General features: G+C 32.6%; 1 protein-coding gene across 2 annotated transcripts in view; it reads left to right on the top strand.

Moving 5' to 3' along the window:
- Window positions 1–18,961, top strand: part of LOC143254355 (TELO2-interacting protein 1 homolog) — a 41,267-nt gene that overhangs the window by 13,498 nt on the left and 8,808 nt on the right. The window contains exons 6-15 of one of the 2 annotated variants that reach the window (XM_076509409.1): window positions 3,243–3,359; window positions 7,880–8,066; window positions 8,265–8,448; window positions 11,258–11,394; window positions 12,110–12,275; window positions 12,666–12,773; window positions 13,756–13,971; window positions 14,165–14,270; window positions 14,390–14,469; window positions 18,529–18,644. In XM_076509409.1, the coding sequence (XP_076365524.1) occupies window positions 3,243–3,359; window positions 7,880–8,066; window positions 8,265–8,448; window positions 11,258–11,394; window positions 12,110–12,275; window positions 12,666–12,773; window positions 13,756–13,971; window positions 14,165–14,270; window positions 14,390–14,469; window positions 18,529–18,644 (1,417 nt within the window). The remainder of the gene's footprint in view (window positions 1–3,242; window positions 3,360–7,879; window positions 8,067–8,264; window positions 8,449–11,257; window positions 11,395–12,109; window positions 12,276–12,665; window positions 12,774–13,755; window positions 13,972–14,164; window positions 14,271–14,389; window positions 14,470–18,528; window positions 18,645–18,961) is intronic. The other variant, XR_013030155.1, reaches the window with a different exon arrangement.

The raw sequence follows: 18,961 nt of genomic DNA, 5'->3' as shown, positions 1-18,961 counted from the left end.
CATTGCAGACAAACTTCAGTTCTAAGAACTTATTGCAGATATCTCTGGTCGGCCTCAATGGTAATTAGACATTACATGATAATTTTATAAAATGAAAATGATAAATTTAGTCCAAAAAAACATGTGTACACAACTTACAGAACTTTAAAAGATTAGTTTAGGGCAGCTGATTGGAAATCTCAAGCAATTCTGACAAATGTCTACTATTATTTCAAAAATTTTTCAACGAGACCTGATGACTTTAAAAATAAAACTTGATGCTTGTATCTTCTTCCAATTTTTCATAAGCACCAGTGGTTGGAGAACATCAGTGTGGTGAAAATGTGCTTAACCCTGATACCTCATCCTAAAACATGTGGATGTGCAAAAGGTCCCACTAAAGTTGAAGTAATGTGACATTGTTCATGCAGCTATTATTTCTCATTTTCTGATTCCCAAAGAACTTTTTTTTCTCTCAGTTTTTAGGAAAATTGGATAATGTTTTCCAGGATGATGAATCAGTGTTGTCTTTTACAGCTGTAGGTCTTTTTTTGTGGTCTTATCAGGGGGCGTCTTGGAAAGATTTGTGACTTTAGAATGAGACTAAGACACGAATGGACCTCAAAATGTCGCAAGCTTGGATTTTAGAGACGAAAAAAGATTTTAAATGAATTTTTTTCAAAATTGTTGCTGGTTTTATTACAAAACAATGAATTTAATGATTTAAAAATAGCTTTTAAAAATCAGTGATAAAGATTTACTGGGCTTTAGACTTGAATGCAGGTAATTCCTTAAGGCTATTGTTGTAAGCATTTTCACAAGTCCCCCCTTAGATTATAACTTGTAAGAAAGTTGTAATTGACTACATCAGATATGCTGGCAGTGATCTGAATGTAAGCATAGCTGTGGAAATGCTTATGTTCATTGGAACTGCAAGGCAAAGATATAGGATATACTTAGATGTGTGCATTGTGTTCATTGCATATTTGTGCTTAAAAATATACTTCAGTCCTTTATCAAATACAGTTTGGTTATCTTTAGACTTTTCTCAAGCCTAGAGCAAATTTAAAACACTGATTAATTTCACATATAGTTTATTAATCCACATATGGTGATATTAAGTATTAAACCAGCTGCACAGTATGAATTTACATCCCAGTTGTACCTACTTATTTAGTCTGCATCCAGACATGAGTTAAATAAAAAAAATTATGTTTTTATTCTACACATTATTTTGAGGGTTTATATGGTGTAAGCTTTTAACTCCAGCCCCTTTTCCACTGATGGCTAAGCAATAATCTTGTATGTTTATAATGTAAAAAATTGGCATTTGATACCTGCAATGGGCACAGTGCATATTCAAACTTAAATTTCAACCCTTTATCAGTTACAGTTTAGTTATCTTAGGCCTAACTAAAACTTGTAAATCTTAGAGCAAGTTTACAAGGAGAAAAAATACATTATAATCATTAAAGGTTACTATTGTATAAGTTATAACAGAAATGCTATGAGAAAGGTTTGAGTTAAAATATTATTTTTTTATGATTCACTTTATTAAATATAACAGAATTGTGTGTTCAGTGCATTATCTGCTCACTCTATTTAACTCATGAGATATAGCAAAGCCTGCCAAGTTAATGCCTCAGCCACACCAAAGAATTTTTTTATTCGATCGCTTGTGGGTTTTTTTTTCCATTGCTGTCACTCTTTTAAGTTATTCTTTGGATAATTTATTTCTGCAAGACACCAATTTACCTCTAATACTACTGTTACACAGTTTTGTTTTAATATACGGGTATATTAAAGCCATATTTAATATAAAAAAATAACCACTACTTTTCCATGCTGTAAGGTAGAATATTTTGGTTTAAATATCTGTTTTATTGGTATGAAATATAAAAAATAACCTAGATCAATTTTAAAAAGTAGGTAATATAAATATATATTTTTAACCAGTCAGTTTATTGGTATTGTAAGGAAAATTTGTCCTGCAGATATTTGTTTTGTTGTTGTACATTTTCTAACAAAAGTAGGTAAAGTGTATAAAGTTTTCTGCTTAACCTAACAAAACTTCAGCTATATAAAAAGTCTAAAATTTTGCTTAGTTTGAGTGCAGTGTGACACAAAGCTCTTGGTTCTTGTGCTGTTTACGTTAGCTCTACTGGAAACAGCTAATGGATTAATTCTCTGGCTTATTGCTTTTCATGCAGGGATTACTGTTCCAATTGGTTTACAAAATATGGCAATAAAAGAAAACATATATGAAAAGATTAGCAGTTGAAACTTTTAAAATAAATAATTTGGAACTGTCAATACTGTAGTTAGTGCAGTGGAAAAATGGTATTATTAGTTTTCTTTCTCATTCAGATTTCCATTTCACTGCTCTTTTATGACGTATTTACATTTAGTGTTATCGTAGAGAAAATAAGAGGTAAAGTATAGAATTTTACCCTCAAAATTTGATAATTATATAGGAGGTTCTAGAGGTTATACAAATGAAATGTGAAATAGAAACAAGTATTTCTTTTCATTAGCATCAAATTTATCTTTTACTCATACTGAATTAGTGAAGGTTTTAAAAATTTACAGACAATAATTTACTAGAAATATTTTATTAAAAACATTTGTGTGTGTGTGTGTACTAATAGACTTAACATATTGAAAAAGCCTGCCAAATTTTCACACTAATAGTGAATTCAGTGATATATAGTTTCACATTTCTTAGGCTGGTCATATCAACCATCTTTTGTTCTGATAGAAGTAACAGCAACTTTTTTACTTTTCATATTCTTTAACCTTACTGTCCAATTAACTAGTCTTTCTACAATCCCATAATGATGTGATAGTTTTCTTTTTTTTCATATTATAATTTTTTTTATTATTTATAAAATTTAAGTTCATTGAGTCTACACTTTTCCCATTGTAATATGCTCAATTTTTTTTTTTTATGCTGTCATATTTCATTATATGATTTTCTAATGGTTCTATTATCAGATTAGAATTTTTCTCCTACAATGTTAAAATGTGTAACTAGAATTAGATGGGTGTGTGTTGTCTCAGTTTTGCCTTTAGAATTTTCAGGCGTTTGGTTCACAAACTTCTATTTGTTTGGTTATCCATTTTGTGTTCATATAACATATGATATTACAATAAAAACAAATGTGTTTGGTTCAACACCTTGTGATTAGTTTGAAGTGTATAATTTTTTTATTTGTGGTTAGGAAAGTGCTTTAAAACACAAGTACAAATATTTTATTATCTAGAATCATGTGGAACAGAAACAGCTTTACCAAGGTGGCCTAAAAAGAGTTTCAAATATTTCTTTGACACGCAGATAGAAGAATGTTTAGTGCAAATTTGCCGTTTGTTAGGCTATTATGGTAAGTTCTATTTTTTATAATTTCTTGAAATTTTTAAAAAATAAAAATGCATTACCAGGAGGCTTCTGTCATTTAAACTTAAACTGTATGGTGTTCATATAGCTTTTTGTTTAAAAGTGCACTGTATGTTTGTATTACTTGTTATTTGAAAGTAAACTGCACATGTTGCTCGTAATAACCTTTACTTGAATGTATAAAGCATTTGTTCATATTTATTTTTTTCTTAAAGTGTTCTGTATATTATTCATGTTTCTCTTCATGAAGAAAATTTATCATATAACTCAAAACAAAATGTAAGAAATTACTTTTTTGGAAAACACAACAGATATTTTAAGCAGAATAGACTGATATGCCTCATAGGTTAGCTGATGCTTAATGCATTTAATCCATCCAGACTAAGTCTTAGTTTCAATTACATATCTTATAGGATTATAAATTTAAGGTTTACCTACTTAAGAACTTGGTGAGCATGTTTGTGGTTCTCCTCAGAATACTCTGTACTGTTTTCAAACAGAATTCTGTATATATTTCTGATTTTGTAAATTTTTTTTTTATAAAGAAGTTAATATTCTTGACTCATTCTGTTTTGGTTTGGGGTGACTTTTCTTCTACTGTATTGTTGATTTTAGACGTAAGTTGCTAAGAACTGATACCTGAATAATCTCATCCTTTGTTTTTTGGCAGAAGAGAAGTGAAATGTTATCATTGTATCTTTATAAGGTACATATCTGTATTATTCAGAAAACTGGTAACTATGTATTCCAGAGCTGTAGGTATAATATATAAAAACAATGATAATTTGTTATTTCATAATTTATGATAGTTTAATTGTCTATGAACAAGTTGTGAAATTGGAATTTAGTCAAAGATCTATTTTTCTTCTTTCCAAAGTAATCATGCTTCTCATACTGATGTTGTAACATATTCTGTTGTCAGCTGGATTCTTTTGAGTTATTTGTTAAAAGTAAGGCCATGTCCAGTGCTTATAACAGATTAGGTTATTTTTCATCATTTTCTCAATGCTACTTAACTTGTACACAGTTGTAGACCTGAGTTTGTAAATTATGTTTCCACTTAATCTGCTATACTAGTAACACTATACTTGTAAAATCTCCTTGTAGAGCTAGATATTAGCCCTTTTACAATGGGTGGGTCTAACTGTGCATATTAGTCTTTTAGGAATTCATTGTTACTATATTTTAGTAAAATTGGCATCAAAATGTAGTTTATATTTCACATTTAAATATAATGCATGTTTTAATTTCGTAATACAAAAGGAAATATAAAGCTAAACATTGATTTACGAGTATCACGTCTTGTTGATCTATATATTTTTTATTTTTTTACACCTATTGCATACATCTGTAGATGATTAACAAATTAGAAACGTGAATTTTAGATACTGGCAAGCTAGAATATCATCTCACTATTCTAATTTAATGAAACAATCAATGTATATAGCAAATCAACTGTAGTGGCACCTCCTCCTCTTTGTTCTTTCCAAACCTCTTCTTTAGTACCACCTACTTTTCTTAAGGATGTTTTTATAACCAATAGAATGGACAAGTTATACTTCATATGATTGTGACAGTTGTTTGTAAAGAGCTTGGAAGATTAAATAATAATTTTGTCGAGACTGTTGAATGGTGATGACCGTGACCAAGTAGTTACTTTGAATGGATATCAACATTTTTTAAACATATAAAAAAATTTATTTATGAACCCAAGCAAGTTTTTGGGTGTACTAATGAAGTAATTTAATATATATATTATTGTTATTTTGTTTTAAATCTATGTTTGAAGCTTACAAAAATTATAATCCTTTACCCTCCAGTCAAAAACCTAATGAGGCTTAGTAATAAAGGCACATGAGGGTAAAATATATTTCTATCATGTAACTTTGTGTAAGTACTAGAAGTCGTTGTTTTCTATGTAATTTTCATTTCTTGTTCTATGTTTTAAGATAACTAACTACAGTATAGGCATTTATAAGTAAATATATATTTTTTTTCTAGAGAAAATAATGATAGAGTTAAATAAACAAAATCAAAAGGAAGGACTGTATTAAAAACAGCAGATCCACACACCTGACTAATTAGTTTGTTATAACCAAAAACAAGCCAAAAAAATTAATTTAAAAAAATGCAGTAATTGAAATTATCCCAGGGTACAAGCTACAATGTAGGATTTAACATATATCCTAGGATTTGGAGGTGACTGAAAAAGTAGGACCCACTTTGTGGTAGAGATACACCATCTATCTCGTACCTTTTTATTGGTGCAGCATTTTTTGTTTATATATATATATATATATATATATATATGTGTGTGTGTGTGTGTGTGTGTGTGTGTGTGTGATGTATGGTAGCCGAAATATCAGTGTAGTTTGTAAAATATTGGTATCACAGTTAGATTTGTACTTTGTAAGGCTATGTATTAGTTATTCATAACATTTAGAAATGTATATAAAAGAGAGTAATGAAAAAAGCTGTACAACCACATCAATATAAACCTATGCAAATATTTAGTCACAATGTACATTTATTCAAAGTTGTTCACATTCAATAAAAACTATAAATGAATACCAATCTAAGGAATGTTCTCCTTAATACTTATGAAACCAAACAATTGTAAGAGATAATGCTAAAACTTGCATTTTAATTGGTTGATGAATAAGTGTTGAGAAGGGAAATGTGATTTTATAAGCTTGTGTTCAGATAACATCTTTGTACACCTATGCAGCTAAATTTTAAACACCCCAATATAATTACCAATATTGAAAAAAATTGTGGTGTTTATTGTAGTGGTACTGAATCATATAATAAAAGTTTTGATAAGTTCAAAGTGCAGTGTTGCTACTTTGGAAAAGATTTTAATGCAAACATTTGGGATACATACATAAACCAATAAATTACACATCCTGTTGTTGTCATAAACAACATAAATTCTCACTGATTCTAAGTGTGATGTGATTGCTTCGAATTTTCCACGAAAACATTTTAGCATCTATAATCCAATACCTCTGACATCCTGTCCTTGAAATAGGAGTTGAGCTGACTTTCTTTTTGCATGTGCTTTGTTGCTTTCAGGGGAATCGTATTATGGTTGTATTACAAAAACAGTCTACTTAAACAAGCAGTGATTTATTGGTTTATTTTCAGCAGGGTCTGTTTTAGTCATTGACAGTAAAATAAACACAGAAAATAAATGTGAAACTCCATGACAAATAATAATGAGAAAAGGGCACAGCTATCCCTTTTATATCTAATTTTAAAACTTGTCTTTTCATTTTACTTTTGGGATTTGCCTACAAGCTGAAGACTCAAACATATCATTAAATAACTGATAAGATGTAGTCGTACTGAAAACAAATCTTTGAAATGTATTTAAGAGGTTTTAAAAATCACAAAAAAGAAATTTGAGATATTTGGAATGAATATGAGATAAGTTTAATCACAGTGTAAAATCACTTCCACTTGAACTACCAATGGAACAGATTCAATACATTCATGAACAAACCTCTAATAAAAATGTTTCATTAAGTAGTTTGAGTTTTTTTTGTGCACAAAGACTTGTGTTTATCAAAAGTACATCAAATGTTGTCAAGATGGGCACTCTCTGATTTAAAAGGTATAGTATAAACACTAAACATTTATATTATACCGAGCCTGTACCTTCTCGGTTATTACATCATCATGGTTAACAGCTTCACCTCCCAAACAACTATATTAAAACATATAAGATGTAGCTTATAAACAAAGAATAATTGTTTTCACGTCTAGATGAAATTTCAAGTATTGTTTTGTTTGTTTTTGAAATTTGCGCAAAGCTACACAAGGGCTATCTGCACTAACCGTCCCTAATTTAGTAGAGTAAGACTAGAGGGAAGGCAGCTAGCCATCACCATCCACTGCCAAATTTTGGGCTACTCTTTTACCAACGAATAATGGGATTGACCATTACATTATAATGCCCCCACAGCTGAAAGGGTGAGCATGTTTGGTGCAATGGGGATTCAAACCCACAACCCTCAGATTACGAGTTCAACACCTTAACACACCTGGCTATGCCAGGCCAAATTTCAAGTAAGATGTACTGTCCATCTGGATTCAGCAAGACAGAATGTGTCTGTAGTGATCTCGTATTATCTGTGTTGCACAAGAGGAAAAGGGTGTTGTACACATGTAGCATCAGAAATATGACTTGTTGGGTTTAAATGGTAGAAGAACCACACAGTATCAGATACTGTAACAGTTACTTATTGCACTTCCAAACAATGACTGGAGATGGAATGTGTATTTTACATGGTTTGTGAAAATTTAAATTTCTATAGGTAGGTTTATGGAAAACATTAAAAGTAATTTTTATGGTCATTTGTGTGATTTCCAGCATTTGTGGCATTATATTAATGTAGTATATGAAGATAAGGAAACGTAAATAATTGGCAAAATGTTCATCTCATACTTCATAGTTTTATCTTCTCATCCATAAAATAATTGTTTTTATAATTATTTGGACAGGAGATCCGTCATTACTGATAGACTACCTCCTGGACAAACTACACGAGTCTTCTGTGTATTGTAAACAAGCTATATTGATAATAAATCAAATCCTTCTTGGTTGGAAAGGCATTGAAGTTTCAAAAAAGGATATCTTCTGTGAAAGAAGTGCAGACCAAAAAGAAGCAGAGATAGAAGATTTGGTTAAGTAAGTTTAAAGTAGTTTTTTAGTGTTATATAAATTTTATAGTCTCTTATTTTGAAAGTGAAAATATTTTCAAGAAAAATAACATGTTACGATGTTCTAAGATGGTTTGCTGTTTCTAAATCATGTCACACTTTGTGCACAAAGTTAGTAAAGTTTCAAATGAATGATTTTGTTTCATAAAAATCTGTTTTCACATAGGTGTATCATAGAAGAGTATACCTGTGAGACACTTTGGGAGGTTCCCTTGTCTAATTCACAAGAAACGACCGTGTCTCTGATGCTACATCATTCACCTGAACGTGCATCTCTAACTGTAGAAAGGTTAAACAGTAACATCTTACAATGCTGTCTGTTGCTGGAAGGTGTGACTGCTTGTTCTGAGGTATTGTGAGTTAATTTTATAGTAAACACCTGCTGTTTGGCGTATATAATATGCTTCACAATAGCTGTTTTTGTGTTTGCAAAAACGTTGGTTTGTAAAACTAAATATGACTGGAAATACTAACATGTCATGCACAATTTTATAATTGAAAAAGTTTTCCCTCTTCCTCATGGTAATTGTTAACTTTAGTTTACTGTAAGACTTATTCCTAACTAGAAGTTATTCCCCTTTCTCAAGGTGCATGTAGTGGTGTTCCAGCTAAAAGGAGTGCCAGTTTGATAAACAGAAAGAATATATTGTTATTCAGGTACATTATGGTAACAATTCCTGAGTTTTCATGCAAGTATCAAGGAATATGTTGGCATTTTTGTGAACAGCATGTAGAAATGCCAGAAACTTGTGCTAATTCTCTAGGTTACATGAAACAAGGCTTGTTTACTAATTGTTTGGCCACATTTCTGTGCAGTATCTTCCTGGAATGAAGACCTGCTCATTTAGATGGTAGGTACAGACACTTATGCAATTTAGTGTTCAGTAATATATGTTCTAATCTTTGTCTCATGTAGACCTGTTCTTCAGTCCCAGCAGCCAGAAAAATTCTAAACAACAAATATAAAAATGTATTAGTACAAGATAAAACTCCAACAATACTTTGTGTATCTGTGAAATAATTTGTTTTTATTCTTTCACTTGTGTTGCTTGAAAATGTTCTCTTTTTAACCTTTCCTGGATCTACGGAACATTGCAGTTACTTATAAACACAATTTTCTGCTGGTTACCAGTTAACCATCAGTATTATGGCACCACTTTTTTTTCATATAAAAAATAACTGACACTATAAGTTTGAATATTATGGTTGAAAAGCCTGTTTTAGTGATATAAAATATCCAGAAATAACCTAGATCAATTAAAAATGGAAGGACTTGCATTCTTACAAAGATGTAAATGTTGAACCAGCGAGGTAGTTATGGTAACATACAAGTTACAGTTCATTATAACATATTTTATGTTTGTCTATAGCTGTTTTATGAAAATACTGTAATATTATCTTATAGTCCAATTTCAGTGTATTAGTTCTAACTCTGCACTTGGACTACTGTGTAATCACATTGTCCTGAAGCAATGTATCTCTGTTAAAACCAACACTCATTCAAAAAGATTCCAATCTAATAACTTCATAGTATGACACATTTCTAATGTAACTTCATCTCATAAAGACACCTAATAACAAGGTATCCCACCTACTTTCCCAACCATTTTAGACATTTTTTTAGAATTACAAAGTTTCTCCAGAAAATTAATTTCCAGTTAATTAACATTTATGAACCAAAAATAACCTAATTATTTTCTTTAGATGGATTGTTTTTGATCTAAATTTGTAGTTAGGATGCTTGATTCACAATCTTGTGTCCCCCAGTAGTCCAGCAGTAAGTCTACAGATTTACAACGCTAAAATCAGGGGTTCGATTCACCTCAGTGGGCTAATAACAAGGCATCCCACCTACTTTCCCAACCATTTTAGACATTTTTTTAGAATTACAAAGTTTCTCCAGAAAATTAATTTCCAGTTAATTAACATTTATGAACCAAAAATAACCTAATTATTTTCTTTAGATGGATTGTTTTTGATCTAAATTTGTAGTTAGGATGCTTGATTCACAATCTTGTGTCCCCCAGTAGTCCAGCAGTAAGTCTACAGATTTACAATGCTAAAATCAGGGGTTTGATTCACCTCAGTGGGCTCAGCAGATAGTCCAATGTGGCTTTGCTTCAAGGAAACACACAATTGTGTAAGCTCTTGGTCAGTTATATGGACAAACCGTGTCACCAGACACTTGTTCTTATAGCTATAGGGCTGTTAATAATGTGGCAGTCAGTCTATTTGTTATTAAAAGAGAAGCCTAAGAGTTGGCAGTGGATGGTGTTTAGTAGCTGATTTCCATGTAGTTTATCACTTAAATAATTGGTAACTAGTGCTGGTAGTCCTGATGTAACTTTATGGAAAATCCAAAACAAAACTACTAAATCAGTTTCACTTCAAGATACCATTTTTTTGTGTGCATATTTTTGCATGAACTGTAATATGATCACTACACTGAAATATTAACATTATTTTGTTGTTCACATCTGATTGGCTGCCTTATCAAAAATTATATAATTATTATCATTTGTTCTCATGTTTCATAAAACTGATTGGACCAGATTTTTCATTCATAGTGTGTTAATTTTGTATCTACTAAATTATATAAAAAATAAACAGTACTCCAAAAATTTCTAATTTCGAAGTCTATAAGTTCAAAAGAGATCCAGTTTAATCTACGCAATTTGATCAACATCGGTTAATGGGTTATACGAGTTTTAGACAATTTCACTCAGTAGTCCTGAACACAAGTTAACCAAAGAAAGTGTGTTCAAGTTTTCAGGTTTTTCTCATAGTTGACTACAAATCACATTCACACAAACAGTAACTTTGATACAAAATAATAAAAACAAAGATGTTACCATGTGATATTTATTTGAATGAATAAACTAAAAAAATGGAACAGTGCAAGTCTTAATTTTGGTTATTTTATGAAGGATAAAAATTATTAAACAAGGAATTGTTGAATTTGAACATTTTATTCTTAAACCTTGTATGATTTATAAATGTTGATGATATCCATATTAATCATATAAAACTATAATACATAGAACTTCTTAAGATTTCTTTTAGAGGGAATAACTGTACAGAGATTTAAAAAGTGCTATATCTGTTTGTTTAGAGTATTTTTTCACTTGTTTGGTAAAATTATTTTTCTACATATTGCAGGTATTAGGACAGAATTTTCGACCATTTCTCATAACTGTCTTGTGTCCTGTCATGGAAAAAGCAGGCAGTAATTGTGGACTGGTGTCACACACTGCTCATGTGGCATTACATTTCATGTCTTTCCACTGTCATTACAGGCAAGTATTTTTTTGTTTTAGTAAGTTTAGTTACATTTCATGACATTACAGAGTTCCTGAAAGGCTTATTCTTCCTCCTTGTTAAGTAACTTTCAGATTATATTTCAATATTGAATATTTAAAAAAAAAAAAATTGACAGCATTAGTTGTATGGACATTTGAATTGTTAAAAGTACCAGAACTTTTTTGAACCTTAATTTATTGTCCAGATATTTGCATCTTCTAGTTGTTCTTTCAGTTGTTGTTTTTTATAGTGGACAATATAAGACTATAAAAGTCACCCCACACACATTTATTTTTCTTTTCACTCAGGAAATTAAGGTCCCTACCAACTTTTGAAGTCTTGCTCTGGCCCGGCATGGCAAGGTGGTTAAGGCACTCGACTCGTAATCCGAGGGTTGCGGGTTCGAATCCCTTCCAGCTGTAGGGGCATTATAATGTCACAGTCAATTCCACTATTCATTGATAAAAGAGTTGCCGGTGGGTGGTGATAACTAGCTGCCTTCCCTCTAGTCTTACACTGCTAAATTAGAGACAGCTAGTGCAGATAGCCTTCGTATAGTTTTATGCGAAATTCAAAAACAAACAAGTCTTGCTCCACACGATCTCTTATCCTAATTTTAATAAATGTGTTTCTTCACCTAAACAAAACTAGCAGCAAACTCGTTAGTTACAAGTGGTAGGAATCTAAAATTTTTATTAAATTTTTCACTAGTTCTGTTGCTGATATCATTGAACAAAATGCAGACTACTTGGTCAATATATTATCCTTGAAACTGCGACACTTCACAGAGAATCCTGGGATACCTGTAGTGCTTAAGGTCGTTCTGCAGAAATGTGACTGTAGCATCTTGCTTCTGGTCCAGGACATGGTGTCAGAGGTGAGTTACTACTACACTATAAAAATAATGAAACAAAACATGGTATGAATTTTAGCAGAATTTTCTTGTTAGATTAGGAGACACTGTTGCGTTGATGTGAATTTTTAAAATTTAAAGAATCACAAAATTATTGTAGTTTGTGCAGCATGTTCGCATCTTTATTTTTTTATGTTTTGCAATTAGATTTTTTTTTTAACACAGTGAGCTCCCACCTTTATCATAACTTGCTGTAATGTTTGTTATTATGAATGTTTTTTTTTGTTAGCTTCTATCTTGATTGTTGTTTGCTGTAATCTTTGTTAATAAGAATGGTTTATTTCACGTTGTTATCTTCTATCTTGATTGTCATTTGTTGTAATGTTTCTAAATAAGAATGATTTACACTGACAGGTGCTCTGTGCTTTAGACTATTTCCATAATGTGCAATCACTTCCTCTAGTTCGAGTTATGCTTGAAGTTATGAATGCTATACAGAGGTGGTTTCCAGCTCAACCTGAGGTGAGTTTTTTATGACTTAGAAATCAGTTCAATAGCTTTTATTCAGCTAACGTTTTGTTATTAAAATCTACACTACTTGTGCAGTGGTGAGTTTTGAACTGTCAGCATGCCTGATTGTTTTATCATAAATGGAAGTGCTTACATGTAAACAAAAAGATATCTTTTACCAAATACAAACTATTTTCAAATTTTCAGGCCTTTTTAATTGGAAAATTTAGCTTTGAATTATTATTATTATATATATTTCCTTATTAATAACATGGTAATAAATTATTATGATAGTTCTTTAGGAATGTGTTATTGTATGTTATAAAAATTTATTTCTTAACCAGTATAACAGTTCAGTAATAACAAGAAACTGTCTGAGGAAAAAAGAAAATTTTCTGTCATTTTTTTCTTCACCAGAGGAAGTTTAGAGAGGTTTAATATTGTACTATCATTCTGTTGTCATGATATATTGCAAATAAAGGTTACTAGTGATATGTTTGTTTTGTTCATTATTCTTCTTCATGAGAATAGAGTCTTATTCTTATGAAGAAAAATAGTGAAAGCTGTTCGAAAGCACTGAAGTTTTGGGTCTTCTTTGAAAAACCATTACCTCTTTTGTATGTAATTCTGTATGTTGACTTCTAATTAGAATTTAACTGTTTGATATTTGCTAGCTTGATCTTTGTTTAAAATAAATTGAGTATTGCATTTCAAAAAAGTGTATGAAAGTCTGTGAATAAATGTTGGTGAAGGGCTATGGTCGTTGTTGGGTTTTTGTATTTATGTACAAGACATTCTTTGTTTTCTCTATAATTTCCTTTTTTGTGATGTCTCACAAACTTGTGCAACTATTGGTCATTGCCCAATTTGTAGTGAATGTGTATGTGAAATTAAGATTGTGTAAATTACTTAATCTTCTTAATATTAAATAATGTTTCTTTTAATTTTCTGTTATCTAAGTTTTTCAATCAGATTTATATCGTACTTAACCCAGGACATTTCTAGTCGAAGCCCAGTACTGCCACCTTCCCAGAGGGTAAAGAAGTTTCTACTTGATTACCTTCATAACAAGCAGCTTGCAGAAACATTCAGTGATGAAGATGATGAAAGTATTGAAAATCCGGATGGTAGAAGTACCGAGATAAATGGATATTTCAATGATGATGAAAAGAAACCAGAAAAGCCTCTTCATGTTAGGATGGTTTTAGATGTAAGCATTAGAGATTTTTATGTACCATTGAGACATTCCAAACTAGAGTGAAAGATACAAGCATTATTTAGATAGAAACTTAAAATGTAAACTAAATATTTTCTTTAAACTATAGGAAAAATACAGTTTTTGTGAAAGATATGGTTTACAACTAAGCATAATGTTTCTGTTTATTTGCAAACTTATGTGTTAGATCTTACAACGGTGTGTTCATCTCCAAGCATCAAACAATATTTGGGTTCATCTCCTTGTGTTGGACATGATTTCTGTTGGGGTCGTTGTCTTGAAGCAACATCAAGGTGAGTATTAAACACTGGTTTGAAATGCTTTTTACAGTATGATATTTAAATTAAATGTTGTCTAACAGAAAGTGATGTTATTGGGATTTAACTACTTGCTCTTACCTTCATTGATTTAGATGATTTGTTACCGATGGTTCATCAGTTGTGGAAACCTTTTGTTCAGCAGTTTTCTAATGATGTAACTGTTATGATAAAAGTAAGTGTTTACATCTCTTACAAGATCTTGTTTTTACTGTTATTTTATTTAGTTATTAAAAGTTGTATCATACACAAAGGAAAAATAACACGTTTAACTTCCTGGATAAATATGTTTTAAATAGCACTAGGATTGAAAATTAAACTCTTGTGGTAACAGTTACCATGCATTCTTTATTTTAAAATCTTAAGAACTATATATAATACATGCAGAGTAACATTTTGAACTATGACTTACTTTCCTTGTGCATTTGCATATCGGATAAATTAGCAATCAGTTGTTTAGTTCTTTCTTGAAATACCCACACTTAATAAAGCATGAAAATGTTCATCTCACCCTGCTTCATAATTCCTTTTGTTAATACTTGTTTGCTTCATTTTTAAGCATTATGTGCTGATGTTTTGTTTAAGCTTCGTACGTTGAATAGTAAGTGATTTCTGATATGGTACTTACCTGGTCTCCAAAGATTAGCTATTCTCATTCAGTGCTGCCCTCTATGTGCAGACTTTTCCTTCACGCACGCCACAAGCCTTGTGTTCCCTCTTTGTTGGAATTAGTATATCCCAACATGTCGTTCATGCAAATTGTTATGCATCACCCATCAACCAAGAATAGCATAGCATGCTCACACAATACAGGTTTCTCCCTCTACACTCCTTTACCGAATCTTCGCTTATTATTTTGCAGCATTTGAGTTCTGACGTGCTTTTTAATTTATATATTTATTTATTGCTGCATGTTTTTCTTTTCCTCACAAAGTGGTTCTTTTTAAACTTCATTTGATTTGTTCAACCATGTTTGTTTGTTGTTTTTCTTCTTATTTATCGGTTGATTCATGTCACTTTATTTCTGCGCTTGACTTTTGTGAAACTTTTCTGTACAGTGCATTCTAAAGTTCATCTCACCACTTTGAGGGTTAGAACAGCAACCAGCATTTTTTATGGGCCTCAAGGTGTGAGCAATCTGCTGATTTACTTATCTGCCATTGTATTTTGGGAGGTGGCATGTTACAGGGTTCAACCTTTCTCCTCAGACTTTACTATGCCTCCTGCTGAAATGGCTGAATCTTTACTGGCTGATGAGGACTTTGTTCACTTTTTCTACCTCTAGAGTGTGTTGATCATTGTGTTCCTAACCTGGGGACTCTCCTAGGCATAATTCAGTCTTCTTGGAATTTCTATCTCTGGTTTCTGTTGTTTTATTACTTTCACTTATTTCTTTTTTCACCTTATCCTTCATTTTACAAGTACTATTTTCCTGCCTTTGGTTTCATGTTTCCTGATAGTCAGGTTATTGCTAATCTGTTTACTCTCATTTCTGTGGGGTGACCAGCTTTCCCTCCCCAAGTACTTCTGATCAGTTCACGCTTTCTTACCATTGAGTAAACTATACGTTTTTTGATCAATGGTTGTTTTTGTTTATGTTTTAGAGTTTTTTACTTCGACCCACCCAAGCTCTGTGCATTTATGAGTCCTCTTTGACACCAACATCAGTCACATTCTACCTTCTTTATGGGATGATCAAGCACCTTTTAGTTCATTGTGCCCTTTCAGCTCAACCGCTTACTAGTTGTGATAGAATCTTGGACAGGATCTTTTTTTGCCACCATTTCCCTTCCTCCTTCCCTGAGGGATTGACATTTCACTTCAGGGTTGGAGGGCTTGGATCAATCACCACAAATCTTCAGGCTTTTGGTCTGCAGATTAGATTGTCTTGCTTACTGATTTTCTCAACCTTTTTGAGGTTTGTTGAGCATTGCATTACTTTTTTCTCTTACTCATTGCCATCTGGTGGTGGTTCTCTCAGACAGCTCTACAGTGGTGGATCTTATCAACCACAAAAGGGGCATTCAGCCCAGAAAGCTCATACCACCTGTCCCTCTGTATCTGTTTTCCCTGTCCTGCATCTTCATGCCTGTGTCTTTTTGTCCAGTCCTTAACAAGAAGATCTGGCTTCACACATAGAGTGAATTCCCTGTTAGCTCTTTCTGTTCACCCATCTTTCATGTAAGTGTACCACCCTGGGTGAAAAGTCTTCCACTCTTGGTCAGCTGACAGGATATTTCCTACTAACTTGTCTTCTGTGGCTAAGGTGGCAAATTTGTTCTTCCTTTTATCTCCCACCTGTACCCTGAGAGAGACTGTAACCTCAGATGTGATATTGTACAAACAATTATTCTTAAGTATGCATAACCAGTTTTTTATTCCCCAGCACTCCTCTTTCCTTACAAACTAGATCCATTTGGCTTACTTCTCTCTGCCTTTGTCATCCAGTACATTATTGCCTGTTTCCTCCCATCAAATTCTTTTTCTCGCATTTTCTCTCGCTTCTCATCTTCAGCATCCATTGGAAGAGATTTTGCACACTGGCACGTGGACCATGCCCAGTAAATTTGTCTTCCACTCTCTCCTTCACATTGTAGTTTCATCTGCATCAGGATTTCATCTTCCACTTTTGTACATGCTTCAGACTTCAATGCACCTTTAACTAGTAAGTTTTGTTCATTTTTCTCTTTTTCAGGGGCCATTCTTTCTTCCCTTTTACCATATGGATCCTGCTCTGTGGCAAATGATGCCTGACAAGGTTTTCTTTAACTTTTAATCTGAACTGTAAGGCTATTATCCATAGTTCCATATGCTTACCAAGGAGTTAAGAGAGAGGGTGTTCCACAAAATTACTGGAAGGTTATCTTCCTCACAGTAATATCTGTATCTTCATAAACATGTCCATTTCAGACAACTGTCACTTTGGACAGCTGCCTATCCCTGCCATGCCTTGAGTGAATAACTCAGTATGCTTTTCTTTTCAAAATAGGGTTCTGAAGTCTCCAGTGATGATGTTCCTCCAGACTCTCGATTACATTCTGATCCTCATTCTTTGAGTGGAGTATGCGAGTCCTCACCACATTCCTTTTCCAAGTTGCTGGGGTGGTTGACCATGAAGCACCCTTCTGAATTTGTTCTACAACAAAGTTGGCTATAATCATTAAGTTGAGAGTAGGGTAGTGGTGTTCTGTTGGTATAGATGCTGATAGACATGGCCTCTGTATACTATTTAACAATATCCACAACCACTGGTGTTGACCAACCACAAGTTACAGTTCACTTCTTTTTATTGGGAACCCTCATCCTACTTTCACATGAATGTAGTTCCCAGGGTTAAGGTGTTTGATTTGAGTGAACCAATCAGCAAAAGTCCTTTCACAAGTTGTATCCATTCTCTCTGTGCCAGATGGCCAATCCTGGATTGCTGTAGGGTGTTGATCCTTATGCATTACCTAGTAATCAGAGCAGTTTTTAATCCCCAGTTACTGGATTGGAGTTGAAGATGCTATAATTCTCATCCTGCCCTCATATAAATGATGGTAGGTACCTAAGGCATAGGTTTTGAATGTAGTTGACTTGCCAAATGTGGTCTAACATACACTAGCCACTTTATATCTTGCAGTTTCTGCCCTTGTGTTTAACACATTATACATACATTTTAATGTATACCTGGCTTAGAAATGGTGTGGTTCCTTTTCTCTAATCACTGGATCTCTTTCTCTTATGATTAAGGGTATCCTTTAGACACTTTTGGAGGTACTTCTGTTATTCCATCTTTCTCTTCAGTGTGGGATTCCAGCTAGTCTTGTAAGAGGGGGTAAGTATTGTATCAGAAGTTATGATTTTCATATGCTGAAAACGTATATCTAATAAGTACATACTTCCATTTACACTTTCCACTCTTCCCCTCTACTTCTGCCAAACTTTTAAGTGAAGGTTTGGTAGAGGAGTGTAGAGGGAACTAACATGAGCATGCTATGCTACTATTGGTTAATGAATGACACAAGAAGATTTTCATGAGACACACCTTGTGGTATACTAATTCCATCAAGAAGGGGAGTGCAAAGCTTGTGGCATCTGTGAAGAAAAAGCTTGAATATAGAAGGCAGCACTGAATGAGAATAGTTAATCCTGTAAGAGAAGGTAAGTATGCAAGTGCCTATCCGACATACATTTTCAGTATCAGAAAATTATAACATTGGTATAATTATACAACTGATTTAATGCATACCAGGCTTTCGAAACTCTATCGGCCATGGTTAGCACGTGTGGGGACTTCATTCGTCAACGAACCCTACAGGATGTGTGGCCAAAGCTTATGAGGTTTCTTGAAAACCAAGCCAAAACCAGGTTAGTTGCACCATAGAATTTTTCAAGGTGATTGGTAAATTATGTGTCTGATAACAAATTTGTGTCCTACATGGTCTGTTTTCAATTTTCATTAAAAAACAACAAAGCGTCCACAGTAATTCTTGTTCGCTGGTTCCCTGATAATTCTTGTTTCACCATCTGTGGGCTCTATGATATAGAAGAATGCAACCTATATATTATTCACCTTTTTTGTTGTAATAAATTGATAAAATAAGTAAATAAAGGAGAAAGTATTTGTAAATAATCAAGGTGACATTGACTGGCATGGATAAGTATACTATGTAGTTATAGTATTC

The sequence above is a fragment of the Tachypleus tridentatus genome, chromosome 6 (genome assembly GCF_004210375.1).
Source record: "Tachypleus tridentatus isolate NWPU-2018 chromosome 6, ASM421037v1, whole genome shotgun sequence".
Lineage (NCBI taxonomy): Eukaryota > Metazoa > Arthropoda > Merostomata > Xiphosura > Limulidae > Tachypleus > Tachypleus tridentatus.
Note: the sequence above shows the minus strand (reverse complement) of the source record. Positions and strands in the feature narration are given on the sequence as shown.